The sequence below is a fragment of the Triturus cristatus genome, chromosome 11 (genome assembly GCF_964204655.1).
Source record: "Triturus cristatus chromosome 11, aTriCri1.1, whole genome shotgun sequence".
NCBI lineage: Eukaryota > Metazoa > Chordata > Amphibia > Caudata > Salamandridae > Triturus > Triturus cristatus.
The window spans coordinates 712834492-712849070 of NC_140594.1; the positions used below are offsets into that span (position 1 = coordinate 712834492).

General features: G+C 46.2%; 1 protein-coding gene across 1 annotated transcript in view; it reads left to right on the forward strand.

Annotated features, from left to right (window-relative positions):
* Nucleotides 1-14579, forward strand: part of PCCB (propionyl-CoA carboxylase subunit beta) — a 548767-nt gene that overhangs the window by 51401 nt on the left and 482787 nt on the right. Inside the window, exon 2 of the mRNA XM_085634345.1 lies at nucleotides 13987-14106. Coding sequence (XP_085490471.1) covers nucleotides 13987-14106 — 120 coding nt within the window. The remainder of the gene's footprint in view (nucleotides 1-13986; nucleotides 14107-14579) is intronic.

Below are 14579 nucleotides of genomic sequence, written 5' to 3' on the forward strand. Positions count from 1 at the left end.
TCGTGGTTGTTATTCCCACTACTTTCTGGTTCCCAAGAAGGGCAAAGGAGGCCTACGCCCTATCTTGGACCTCCGGAACGTCAATGCCTTCCTCCGGAAGGAAAGGTTCAAGATGTTAACTTTGGCTCAGGTTCTAGCTGCCCTAGACCCTGGAGACTGGATGGTAGCGTTGGACTTGCAGGACGCGTACTTCCACATCCCCGTCCTGCCGGCCCACCGGCGTTACCTGCGGTTCACGGTGGGCCAAGAGCACTTTCAGTTTACCGTGCTCCCCTTCGGCCTCACCAGTGCCCCTCGGGTGTTCACGAAAGTGATGACGGTGGTCGCAGCTCATCTGCGCAGATCAGGGGTTCCAGTCTTCCCCTATCTCGACGACTGGTTGTTGAAGGCGGGCTCGCCCCAGACAGTCGTCTCCCACCTCCAGACTACGGCGGATCTCCTGCATTTGCTGGGATTTTCCATCAACGTGCCGAAGTCACACTTGAGTCCCTCTCAGAAGCTCCTCTTCATCGGAGCGGTTCTCGATTCGGCGCAGTTCCGGGTCTATCCGCCGGAACAGCGGGTCCGGGACATTCAGGCCCTGATTCCCATCTTTCGGCCTCTATCCTGGGTTTCGGTCAGGCTAGTGTTGCGGCTTCTGGGGCTGATGGCCTCCTGCATCCTACTAGTGCATCACGCCAGGCGGCGCATGCGGGCTCTGCAGTGGGACCTGAAGTTTTAGTGGGCCCAGCATCACGGCAACCTGTCCGACCATGTCTTGATCTCGGAGGGCACTGCACGGCAGTTGCAGTGGTGGCTCACGGACCGCGATTGGGTCAAGGGCAAGAGCCTCTCCCTTCCCCAACCGGAGCATGTCGCAGTGACGGATGCGTCCCTCCTGGGATGGGGTGGCCATATGGGAGAGGCGGAGATCAGAGGCCTCTGGTCTCCGGCGGAGTCTCGTCTCCACATCAACCTGTTGGAGTTGAGAGCGATCCGACTTGCACTGAAAGCCTTCCTTCCCTCTGTCAGGGGAAGTGTCGTGCAGGTGTTCACGGACAACACCACCGCCATGTGGTATTGCAACAAACAGGGCGGGGTGGGGTCGTGGACCCTTTGTCAGGAAGCTCTGCGCCTCTGGACGTGGCTGGAACACCAGGGCGTCACCCTAGTGGTTCAACATCTGGCGGGCTCTCTGAACGCCAGAGCAGACTAACTCAGCCGCCGGTGCATGATGGATCACGAATGGCGTCTGAACTCCGAGGTGGCGCAAGGTCTCTTTCAGCAGTGGGGAGAGCCTTGGTTAGATCTATTCGCCACCGACGAGAACGCGTAATGTCAGCAGTTCTGCGTGTTGGAATTTCCAAGGCGGCACTCGCTCGGCGACGCTTTTCGTCACAAGTGGAGTTGCGGTCTTTTGTACGCCTTTCCGCCTATACCACTTCTGCCCAGAGTGCTGAAGAAGATCAGGCACGACCGGGCCCAAGTCATCTTGGTGGCTCCGGATTGGGCACGAAGGTACTGGTATCCCGAGCTACTCAGTATGTTGACCGATCCTCTGATACGTCTGCCCCTTCGGGAGGATCTTCAGTCGCAGCAGCAGGGGACGGTCCTCCACCCGAACCTGTCCAGCCTCCACCTCCATGCGTGGAGATTGAGCGGCGGCAGTTGATGCCATTTGAATTGCCTCCTGAAGTCTGTGATATCATTCTGGCAGCCAGGCGTCCCTCCACAAAGACGGTATACGCCTGCCGGTGGAACAAATTTGTGGCATGGTGCACAGCAAAGGCTCTGGATCCCCTTTCCGCCCCTCTTTCTGAGGTTCTCCTCTTTCTTCTTTCTTTGGCCCGGCAGGGCTCTGCCCTGGGCACCTTGAAAGGTTATCTTGCTGCCATCTCTGCCTTCTTGCGGCTTCCTGATCAGCCTTCTCTTTTCAAGTCCCCTGTCGTTACACGCTTTCTAAAAGGCATTACTCACACCTTCCCTCCTGTCCCTTTTGTAATGCCTCAGTGGGACTTGAATCTTGTTCTCACATTTCTAATGTGCGCTCCCTTTGAGCCTCTTCATAATTGTCCTCTTCGTCTGCTGACGCTTAAGACTGCTTTTCTGGTAGCCATCACCTCGGCTAGATGGGTGAGTGAGCTCCAGGCTTTATCTTCAAAGCCTCCTTTTCTCTCTGTTCATCCGGACAAGGTTGTCCTTCGGCCTCGTCCCTCCTTTCTTCCGAAAGTGGTGACCCTCTTTCATCTTGGGCAGTCTGTCACCTTGCCCACCTTCTTTCCGCCTCCGCATCCTTCCAAAGAGGAAGAGAGGCTCCACCGTCTGGACCCAAAACGTGCGCTCTCCTTTTATCTGGACCGCACAAAGCAGTTCCGGGTGGACGACCAACTTTTCGTTGGATACGTGGGTGCTAAGAAGGGGAAAGCTGTGCACAAACGGACCATCTCTCGGTGGGTCGTTTTGTGCATCAAAATTTGTTACTCCTTGGCAAAAAAGGACCCTCCTGTTGGGCTGCGCACCCATTCTACTCGGGCCACGGCGGCTACTACTGCTTTGGGACGAGGTGTCCCTTTGCAGGACATCTGTCAGGTGGCAACGTGGGCTTCGCTACATACGTTTGCCAGGCATTATTGCCTTGACAGCCAAGTCCGGAGGGATGGCTTCTTTGGCCGTTCTGTCCTCCAGGACTTTCTGGTGTGATCTTGGTTCGCAGACCCACCACCCGGGATGGTATTGCTTGGGTATCTATTCTAAGGTGAGGAATCTAACTAACGTGTTTCTTTCAGATGAACAAGTTACTTACCTTCGGTAACGATGTATCTGTAAGAAACATTAGTTAGATTCCTCACCGACCCACCCATCCTCCCCGTTCTGCGAACTGACATCTAGGGTTAAGGTTATCCTTTTCAAGCCCCTAGATTTTCTTTTTGGCACCAGTGTCGGTCTTTGCATGGCTCTGCGTTCCTGGCGCGGAAAGCTATGTACAAGAACTGACGTCAGCGCGCGAGGGCGGCGTCTAAGTACTCCGACGTCATTCCGGCGCACGACGCCGACGACGGACGCGGAGCCGCAGACGACGCCTAGCGACGCGCAAGGGGTATTGCTGACGAAAAATCTTCCGGATCCAGTCTGACGCCTGGGGATATTCTAAGGTGAGGAATCTAACTAACTAATGTTTCTTACAGATACATCGTTACCGAAGGTAAGTAACTTGTTCTTTGCGGGCGTTACTTTTATGCAGACCGCCCAATATGTCTGTGCTTATGTCCCATGCCTCTGTCCCCTGTTCTCCTCCCACACTCACAACACTTTATAGAGCGGATGACCCAACTATTGGTTACCATGGAATATAAACTGAAAGCGGAATAGAAACCATGAAATAGAACATGGTGTCTGCAGAGGTAGTTATGGCCGCCAGTCTATTAAGATTTGCACCCCTATCGCTCATACATCCAGGTCCATCTCACTGCTAGGTGTTGCGCCACACAATAAGATAAGAACACCTCTGTGGCCACTAAAACACAACACCACTCAGCCACCCAAATAGGACCACAACACTCCGACAATTATGTACTCGCCTATAGTGTAGCATGCCACTCGCCGCATAATACGCTTCGACGTCGCACCAAGGGGTAGGAAACTATGAAAATGCTACAACACTAAACATCTACATAGTCCCATGAAACTAAATATGAAGACCCATCTAATTGTGCTAATCATGGAAAAGAGTCTCCCCTTCTGTAATAGGTTAGATATGCAGAGTTATATGGATGTAGCTTACTTCCGCGTTCAGGGCTTTTGGGACCTCTCAGAAGTCACTACAGCGTCTCATCTAATCTAACTGTATCCAGTTCGGTTTATTTCCGATCAGACGTCTATAGGGAACGTTCTATCTTCCAGTCGGGGGTGATAAAACATGGTTTAGCTCTATGGTGCACAAATGTTAATTTAAAATATTAAGAACTTTAAACCTATTGAAATGTCCGCAATGGAGTAACAAACCTATGCTGGCACCACAACAGAGCACATAACCCCACAGAACAAGGCAGGGCAATTAAAACATCTGACGTTACTATGATCATCCCATATTTTGCGGACGATCCCAATAGTGATCGCGAGAGAATGCCGCCCATGATGCGCGTCAATTGGAATTCAGGAGGCAGGGGGAGCACGCCTTCGACAGTCAGAGTGCTTTCATTATGATTGTTTTTCTTCAACTTTGATTTTTATATCTGAAAATGTGATCATGCTAGGCAAAATCAGTGCAATGGCGGAAAAAACTGCTTGTAACAAACCGCATAGTACACACAAACGTCCAGGCACCTATAGGATGACTACCCACCTTATTCCCAGTTTGTTTTGTTCCTTCTCAGTAGTTAATATATATATAAGATGCTCGTGAAGAAAATGTGTAAATAACTAAGCTCTGGCAATACTTCTGCAATTAGTCGGGCCATTATGGGAGTATGGTACTGTATTGAATTAATATCAGCAGCACGCAATGTTTTTTGGTATTTGGTGCCATCTAGTGGTTAACACAAATCTCTAACACTAACAAATGAAATGCTTTTATAAGTATTGAGGATGACGCTTTCACTCTGTGTTTTTGCTTTATGTGTTCTAAGTGATGAAGCGAATGCATTTCAGTGCCATTTTGTCATCCAGCACAATATCCTTGGTGCAACAACATCGTGTTGCATGGATAAACACTTATAAGGTCCTACTGGCTGTGCCAATGCTTTTTTAAGAGAAGGCGTTGGGAAACCGCAATAAAAACGAGCATTGGCATAGCCAATAGGTCTCGCCTTTGGGACCTTATGTGTTTAGCCAGAACTTTTGGCTATATTGTAGAGCATTGTGGCTACTGTGCATTATGTTGAAAAGTTATAATAAAAAGTGATAAGCATTTTTGTTAACTTTATACAAGCGAAGACGACATCATATACAACTGAAAAACCTGATTTAAAAAAAGATTTGAACATGAAAAATGTCTTCTATTTTTTTTGTACTTGCACTGCTGGCAACTTCTTCCTGTCTGTTCTTATGCTTCCTTTTTATATATTTTTTTGTTATGAGGCAGCGGGACATAAATAACTGGGGAGTGGAGTTTGGAAAACAGTAATTTAAATAGAACACGAGCAGCGGACGGACACTAGGGGAGAATTAACAGATGCCAGATTCCAAGGGCAGACTGACGTGATGCTTCGGTGGTGCGCTGCTGATAAAATGGTGGTGGTGAATGATGTTTGGTGCTCAGGTGGTGACACTATATTGTGTGGATTGGAGGTACATTGTGGATTGTGGAGTTGTGGAGTTGAAATATGTTTGGTGTGTAATTATGCGGTGTGTATTGGAAATGTGTGGAGTTGAATTGTGTGGCCTGGAACTGTGGTGTTGAGTGAAATTATGATTAGTGAAATTGTGTTATGGTGTGGAGTGCATTTATGTGGAGTGTATTTCTGTTGCATTGTGTAGAGTGTAATTATGTGGCACTGAGTGGTATGTGGAGTGTATTTATGTTGCATTGAGTAGAGTGTAATTACGTGGCATGTAACTGTCGCATGGAGTGGTATTTTGTGGAGTGTATTTATGTTGCATTGAGTAGAGTGTAATTCTATGGCGTCTAATTATGTGGCACTGAGTGGTATTATCCGTCTAGCATGGCATGCATTAATAATATACCCTGTCACAGCCAGACCTGCTTTTCTGGTCGTTCCTTCCATATGACACTGCACATTGAATTACCTTTTTCATCGTGCTGCATGCTTATGTAGTCACATTGTTACATTGTGCTGTTGTTTTGTGAAAAACCATGGAAGCTCGTTTGTACTCTTCGGAGCGCTGAAACTTTTCAACAAATATTTTAAGTCTTTGTATCAAAACGGTATGTATTAAGTGATTCCTGGAGCCAGTCTCATGTTCTTCCAAAAAATCTGAATAAAAACATCCCCGATATACATATGCACCACCTTTTGCGGCTTCTATGAGTGCTCCAAGGGAAACCTGCAGATATCGCCTGCTGAAAGGAACTGCCCACCACTGCACTGCTTCTGTTCTTGTTGTAACTGTTTGGTGTATTTAAAGAAAGAATTGCACTACGATTGGGCTTCCTTTATGTGAGGGAAGCCTGCACACTGTCTGCCTTGAAAATACCAGTTCTATCTGTATATGTGTTTGTGTGGGTCCCTTTTGTTTGTAATTTTATGTACATGGACATCTTACATTACTGCTGCCTGCTTTATACTTGTTCTGGGGCTTTCTGTTTGGTCCTGTCTTTATACGCTGACAAGGTGCAGAGCATGACTCCCCCACACTAATGCAGTCAGTCAGTGTGCATTTTGAAAAACACAGGGCCTCATTTATTATATCATTAAGTGTAATGTATCAATTCATATACATATATAATCACATTTTTGCATGCTTAAAATGTTGCAAGACCATGTAGAAAAATAATATGTATCAAAGTGCTCCCTTTTCAATCATCATCTTGTTGTGTTTGCACTAAGTGGCCAAGGGTATGCCCAGACACGGGTCCCTTGCTCACTGTACCACTGGATTCAAGCTAGCCTGGCTGATGAGGGGTAATACCGTTAAACCGGTCCCAGGATGCTTCTTTTTGGTCCAGGGAGGACTTGCTTTGGCAGTTCGGGCTGGACGATTCCCATGAGGAACAGGGTCAAGACTGATTTGCATATGGCTGGTTCAAAACTGGGGTGGCATAGTGAGCACAAGAATGATGAATCAAACCCAGATCTGTGAGTGGTTGAAAAGTTTCAGCACTCTATCATCTTGTTGTGTTTGTCACAATATGACTATTAGCAAGTTCTCTTGGTAATTTTGATTCCAGATTGACTCACTCCTAAACTGTTCTTTTTCTTCATGTTTTTATCTTTTTGAGTTTGGACATTCTTTAAACTTCTAACTTGCCTTATAGATGTTGGAGCAGTCCTGGATGAGGTGATGAGGGCATTACTTGCTGTGGGGTAAACCTCTCCCCAAGATAAGCAAGCGTAAGACACAAAATAAACTGTGTATTCACATTGTAATGTAAAAGGAAAATACTACATAAGACTAAACAAATGAAGCGTTTAGCAGGTGGCGCAGCGTTATTGCTTTCACTCCCCATTCCTAAGAATCCGCCACATTAGATCATGCCCTTATTATTCCCAGCACTAAGGGAGTGAGCAGTTTCAATCCCACAGGTAGTTGAAAAGGTAAATGGCTGATACATATTTAAATAAGCTGTTATGCGAGTGTCTAGTATTTATTTCATAGCTTGGTGCATTGTATGAAGTGACCGTCAGGTTTGCAATCACGCACTCCTGTTCCTAGAGACAGAGCTCTCCCTGTACACAACGGGTGATCATAGGTAGAAAGCCAGGAGAAAGACGACAAGGGCCTGGGGATAAGTGAAGAATTGAGGGATGGTTAAACAAAATAGTAAAAAATGCAAAAGACAAAGAAAAGAATCAAGAATGAGAGAGTGGATAGACAAAGAGGGGAAAGGAAAACTGTAAAAGAACAAGCATCAAATGTTGTTCCAAATAAAATGTGAGCAGCTCATCCAGTCCTGCTTTTACGTTGCTATATGTTATTTATAGTTATAAATATTTTGTTCTAAATACTAAATTGTAAGCACCATACACAATGGAAAAATAGGAAAATAAAGTAGTAACATTTGACTAGGCGTGACTTGAAATCAAAGTTAAGTATAGAGTACAAGTAAAGGAACAGTGGAGGGAGAAAAAAGAATTGCGTAAAAGACAGAGGGAAATTGACAAAGTAAGAGTGGGGGTAGGGAGAAAATGTAGGCAATTGAGAAATGCGAAATAAAAATAGATTGGGAAAAAAAGTAATTAAACTTGAGAAAGGGAGAGAGAAGAAAGCAGGCGCGGCCTGTGCTGGTAAGAGCGGTGTTGGGAGGGGGGCGAGGTGAAGTCGGCATACACGAGGGAAATTTTTAAAAAAGAAAGAAGAAAAAAGTCTTATGTTTCCCTCGTCGTCGTATGTTAAGGTTAAAATCAGGGCCACTGCAATTTTATGTATAAGTTTTACCTCAGTCTCCACTTTTCTTGTTTTGCTGAATGGTAGAAAACTTGCTCGAAAATAGATAAAATGAATTTATCAAAGCTGAGAGAGAACGTGATCATGTGGTATGGATGGTGGAGAGACCTGAAAAGTTTGGGTTTCTTTTTTGCTTTCAGTACTTTTCTACGGGCGTTAGCAAGCAGACAAGGGAGAGGTCTGTCGGACAACGTACTTTTTTAAAGAAGAGAAAATATACGTATTTTAAGCCAGTGTGACAGTGAAAGCATGTGATGGATTTCGGATGACGGGTATTTTGTTCTTCGTATTAAGTCTCCTAGTTGTTAAAAAAAACTGAACTTCCGCATACTCGATGCCTGATCCCGAAATGTAGCTGCTTTCCAAGTTCTTTCTGTTGCGCGTTTATTTGTATTCTTTCAGGAAGAGCAGTGATTGTGCTGATATCAGAGTGTGGGGGCAATGTGACTAAAATGTCTCTAAAGCGTCGACTCTTACTCCAGATGGGGGTGGTGTCCGATCCTTTGTTGGGAGTTGTTGCGAGGGCCTTTTATATATATTTTTTTTGTACGTATGCTGGCGTTGGATACTTTCAGAGACAGAAAAGCCAAACGCAGACCACCCTTCCAAGCCCAGCAGCCGCCCCCTTCCTTAAACATTCAAAATGAACACTTCCCGAGTGGAAACAAGTAACCTGAGACTGGAATGCAGCCTGCCCTCCATCTGGCCCACTGCACGCCGCCAATGATAATTAAAAACAGATGGCACAGGGCCGCGCTGCTGCTCGCTCCCGAACACCCCAGGCCAGGGGACAGAGAAGGCGGGACATGCACCCGCCTTGGGCCAATTGCGTGCTGTCTTTCTTAGAAAGACGCATGCAAAGCCCAATAGCTGATTACAAAAAGCACACGCACAATCGTGTGTTTAGAGTTTAAAAGCCCTTACTAAATGCCTCGCAGAGCAGCGCATGCACGCTGGCTCAGGCGAGACCTAAAAATGAAATGGTAAGATTAAGAAATGCAAGTACATTTTGTTTTTATTTTTAGTTGGGTTTCAGGGAATAATTCTTCTTGTGCAATGATGTTTTCCTATAGAGGTTTTTTAAGTCTCGCCTACGCAGCGCGCAAGCGTTGCTTTGGAGTGACCTCTTGGAATCACTACGGGCTTTTGTGGAAACTCGTGCTTGTACTGCACTGTTTCCAATGAGCCCTCGTGCATGCACGTCGTTTACCTTGCGGGAGCGAGCAGCGGTGCCATCTGTTTGCAATTATCGCACCCGCCGCTGCTCGCTCCTGTAAGGTAAATGCTGTAGATGGATTTTAACTTTCGCGGCCACTGGGCCGCGCTTGTCTTTCAGCACTTGTTTAAATATTGTTTTCTGTGAGCGCAGTCACAACTGTGTTTTTGTGAATCTGGGGCACAGAACAGTGACCAACTCTGGGCTATCATCACAGACCAAAACCGATGCCCCCATTATGGAGCGGACGGAATATCTCACGTTTTTGGAGATGCCCCGCATCTGCCAACTCAAAACAAGGCCCTGGGGTGTCGGGGTCTCCACCAGATTGGTCGGTGACATCCCCGCCGTGCCTGCTCGTTGGCCTTCTCCCTGGCAAGTGGCACCAGTGCATGCCTGACTTTGCTGCGAGATTCTGGGACTGGCCGCCAAGCTCCAGAGCTTCATGTTCGCTTTTCTTTAGTGCTCGGCGCTTGATGATCTTTGCCTTAGTCATTGTGGATATAAATTCCTGCGAGCTGCAACCATCCCTCCTTCCTCCCAGCTTGCCGGGACGCTGCGCATAGGTTTGCTTCTGAAACTGCCTCCAGTCCAGGTACACGCCGACGGTGCATCCGTCCTCTGGCGTCATGGCTTTGGCTGCTGGCAGTCAGGTGATTTCATGCTCTCGGCTTTGCTTCGTGCTCCGTCGACAGTGTTTAGCTGTGGTTTGTTTCTCAGTCGTGGTTTAGTTACGAAGACCGCAACATGGCCTCCGTCTGCGCCCGGACGGGGGGTGAGCAAGAGTTCACTTGGTACTTCTTAGGAGAAATTTGTGCATGTCTGGGATCTCTTCCATCCTCCATACCTCCCCCCCACCCCCTCAACCACCCTCCTAGAATCTGGAAGCAGACCTGCACTTCCTGCTGTCGTATCTGTGCTTAGAAGGGGTAGTGAACCGCCTGCTGTATGCACATCCGTGTTAGCTGCTACCCGTAGCAACGTGTCATCGATCAACAGTGTAACAACTCACTCCTAGTTGGGCTGGGCACTTGTAACAGTAACCACGAATACTCGCAAGAGTAGAGAGGTCCGCTTGACAGACACCTGACTCCAGCTCAGTCTTGAATCATGCACAGGGCATTGACTCGAGGTGCTTTGTAGTCTTACTACCAGGTCCGAAAAATGCTGGCTTGGTGGAGGCCTCCGGCGCAAGTGCTTTATGTTGGGGTTCTCGCTTAGGTCAAGCGCCCTGCAGATAGGATATAGTGTAGAGTGTGCTCTTCACATGGCGCTGTGGGTAAGGTGTTAATGTTGTGCTGCTCGCGAAGTGCAAGCACCCTCCAGATAGGATGTTGTGTGTGTGTCGTTCACTTGGTGCATTTTTGCTGTGGTTGGTAATTTTCATGATGAGCTGATCGCTAAAGTCTAGTACCCTGCAGATAGGGTGTAGAGTGTGTTGTTCACTTAGTTAATTCCTGCTGTGGGTGGAGAAGTTCAGTTTGTGCTGCTCACTAAGTGCAAGCTCCATGCAGAAAGGATGTAGTGTAGTTTGTGCTGTTCACGTGGTGCATTCTTGCTGTGTGTGGAGGTGTTCATTTTGTGCTGCTCCCTAAGTGCAAGCACCCTACGGAAAGGGTGTTGTGTAGTTTGTGCTGTTCACCTGGTGCCATCTTGCTGTGGTTGGAGATGTTCATTTTGTGCTGCTCTCTTAATAGATGATTCCAGCAGACTGGCTTCACTGCCTAATGGTCCCTTAGTGCAAGTCTCTTGCAGGATGTTCTCAGTGTGCCACCCACTTAGTGAATTTCACCTTCAGAGTGGGCCCCCACACACATGCTTGCTTGGTGGGATGTCTGCTCTTGATGTTGGTCTCGGTGTGGTGGCTGTTCTGTGGTTGTGTCATGCAGACTGCATTCTCAGCGTACTCCTCAAATGGTGAATGTCTCCTACAGAAGAAGGTTCAGCGCATTTGTGCTAAGTTAACTGGTGTCGTTTATTGTGTGTTGCTTGCGTGGCGGATGCCTGTCTCCTGCAGTAGCGGTTTTAAAATGCTTGCTTGGTGGGTGTCTCCTGCTCTAAAAAGTGCAGGTACTTGTTTGGTAGATGCCTTCTGCCCAAAGAGTTAAGTAGGAGGTGTTCGAGCCAGGCCTCCTGCAGAAAAGAATCGCTGGGTGCTGTTCGTTTAGCAAATTCTTCCTGCAGATGTGTTCATTGTGGGTTGCTTGCTTGTTGGATGCCTCCTGAAGATGTGATCAGTGAGTGTTGCTCTCTTGGTGGACTCTTCTGCAGATGTGGTCAGGGTGTGTCGCTCGCTTGGTGGATGCTTCCTGCAGATGTGGTCAGTGCATGTTGCTGGCTTAGTGAATGTCTCCAGCGGGTTGGTCAGTGTGTGTTGCTCACTTTGTGGACGCCTACCTCTAGCAGAAGGGGGTTCAGTAGTAGATGCTCGCTTGGTGGATGCCTCGTGCTGCAGGAAACAAGGTTCTTGCGTGGTGGATGGCTGTTGCAGAGAGGGTTTAGCAGGAGGTGCTTGATGCTGGTCTTCTGCAGAATGGGACAGAGTATGTTAACTTGTTGGATGCCAGCTTCTGATGACGTTAAGTGAAGATGATCTCTTGGTGGCTGTATGCTGCATTGGGTGCCGACATGAAAATGATTGATGACCAGTTTGCTCAGTGCACAGTCGAGTGGAAACTATCTTGCATAGTAGATAGAGGCAAGAGATAAGGATACATGTTCCTTTTATGGGCATTGCACGTCTTCGGCTTAGGGAGCGGTATGCCAGACTAGCTTAAGAAACTGTTAAGAATTCCCCAGCACACGTGAAATTAAAGCAACAACAATTTCAGATGTTAATCACATGTAATTTAGGATCAAACGCTGGATTTAGTTTTTTTTCTTTGTCTTTTATTCTTTCTTCAGGCTTTAAATAGTGAACTGTTCCCAAGCCAACCCTCGCACTCGAGGAAACGCTGCATGAGGTCAAGAGGACTCGGATCGGCGGCTCTGAACAAGATTTCATAAAGGACAGCTGATAATACAGTGATTTGATAATTTTATGCCCAGCAGCTTTACTAGTACCTCGCGCCACAGCATAGTGTGGCCTGGAATTATCGCCGCACTGAGTACTGCGTTGAAGTGAATTTTAAAGCCTTGAAAAAGTTGCATGTACAGCCATACGGAGGCGACGAAACACGTGTTGGCTTGGGAACAGTTCACTATTTAAAGCCTGAAGAAAGAATAAAAGACAAAGAAAAAATCTAAATCCAGTGTTTGATCCTAAATTACATGTGATTAACATCTGAAATTGTTGTTGCTTTAGTTTCACGTGTGCTGGGGAATTCTTAACATGTTCTCTTGTTGCTTAGGCCACAATTTTTAAGAGGCTGGTGGTTCTCTCAACCCTACAGCACCGTTACTACATCTGATACGAATCATATTTGCCTTGTGGAATTTCCTTTTTGGCGCCTGTACCCTATTAACTATACCACCTTTTCTTTATATACTAGCTTGAGAAACTGTTGAAACTGAGAGGGTTATTTTGGAGATACTGTCTTTAAGGGTTAGACTGAAAAAAGGAACTCCTTGTAAATATTATGCAGTCTTGTTTTGTTTACCTTTTCGAATGAAGGCCCCTCCCAACCTAGTTTTCCCCCTCCCGTGAAATGCCACTTCCCGTCAGTGCCAGTAACTACTGTGGCAGTGTGTGCTTTTTGAGACCAAAAACATTTTTTTTGCTTTTGCCAATGTTTGTTATAATGGTGAGGGCCCGGCAGCTCGCACACCAATAAGGTTTTACAAAAACCATGCCAAAACAGTTCACACATTGACAAAACTAACCATGCATTGGCATAGCCAATAGGTCTCGCCTTTGGGACCTTATAAGTGTTTAGCCATGCAACAGTTGATGTTGTTGCACCAAGGATATTGTGCTGCATAACTAAATACAAAAGCGAGATCTATTGGCTATGCCAATGCTTGTTTTAAATTTTGTTCCTTTTTTTTAAATTTATTTTTTTACTGACTTCTGACTTTTACTTCTATGCATTACCAGGCATCTTCATCATGTGAGCACTCATCCATTTATGTTTGTATGATATTCTCTTTGAAAACATCTGATTGTTGGTTATGTAATAACAGCTGCTCATTTATACCGGCATAGATCTGAAGGAGGGATGTGTGTGGCCAAAGAAGTTCATGCACTTCACCAGCCTTGTTCCTACATCTTTGTACTTCCTGTTTTGGTTGATCAAAATCAGAACTTGTAAAATAAGGGTCAAGTGTAAGGAGACAAATTGTTTCCTATACACTTTGAAATTAATTTAAAGATTCAATTTACATTAACCATGACTTGATAACGTTTTTTAATTACTGTTTGAATACCTTGATATCTCTGATTCCCTATCCTGCATAGCCCCAATTTCAGTTTCTATTGATCACCCGAAACTTTTACACCCGAAACTAAAGGGGTAAAGTATGTACAACCAAAAGGACTTTGTCAATCCACATCTTGGAAATTGTGTTGATGCATTGCTAAAACTTTGTGTACCCCACGTCTTGCCAGTACCTTTCCTACCAGTCCTTAGTTTCCATAGTCCATAGAGGTCTACTTACAGCCTGGTCCCGTAGGTCCAGGTTTACACTGCCCCATACCTTTTCTTTCATCAGCCTATTTAACTTCCCAGTTCAATCTCTGTCATGAAACATTTTGATGTTTTTTAACCATGTCCTCGTCTGTTTTTCAGGGAAAATTGACAGCACGAGAACGGGTTCTTCTGCTGCTGGATCCTGGCAGCTTTGTTGAGTATGACATGTTTGTGGAACACCGGTGTGCAGATTTTGGTATGGAGGCGGACAAAAATAAGGTATAGTTCAAAAGTTTAAATAGGCTCAATCTCAGATAACTATCAAATTGACTGCTGTGAGCTAAATATTGTAGCTCTGATGACACACCTCACCACCAGGGGGTCGGCAGGGTTGGATAATGCTCATTTTGCTAAACAGACAACATTTTCTTAATGCACACAGGGTGGCCTAAAATGCTTCCTTAAGTCACACACATCATTCTGCAAAAAAATGAACTTGTATAGGGTTACAGTGCACTGGCATGGTCTTTGGGCCACTTGTGCTGAATATAGCAAACATATATAATGGCTTTCACATAGTGTCCTTCAACCATGGCCTCTTCACGCTTGGCAAGCCTGCTTGTAGTTCAGGCCATTCCCTATCTGTGCAACGTATCAGAGTATGGGGCACAGGGCATGCTGGCTTTGTCAATATCCCCAGCAGTGTCATTTGCAAAGTTACTTGTGAGGTCATGAATAGTTACTTTATGGGA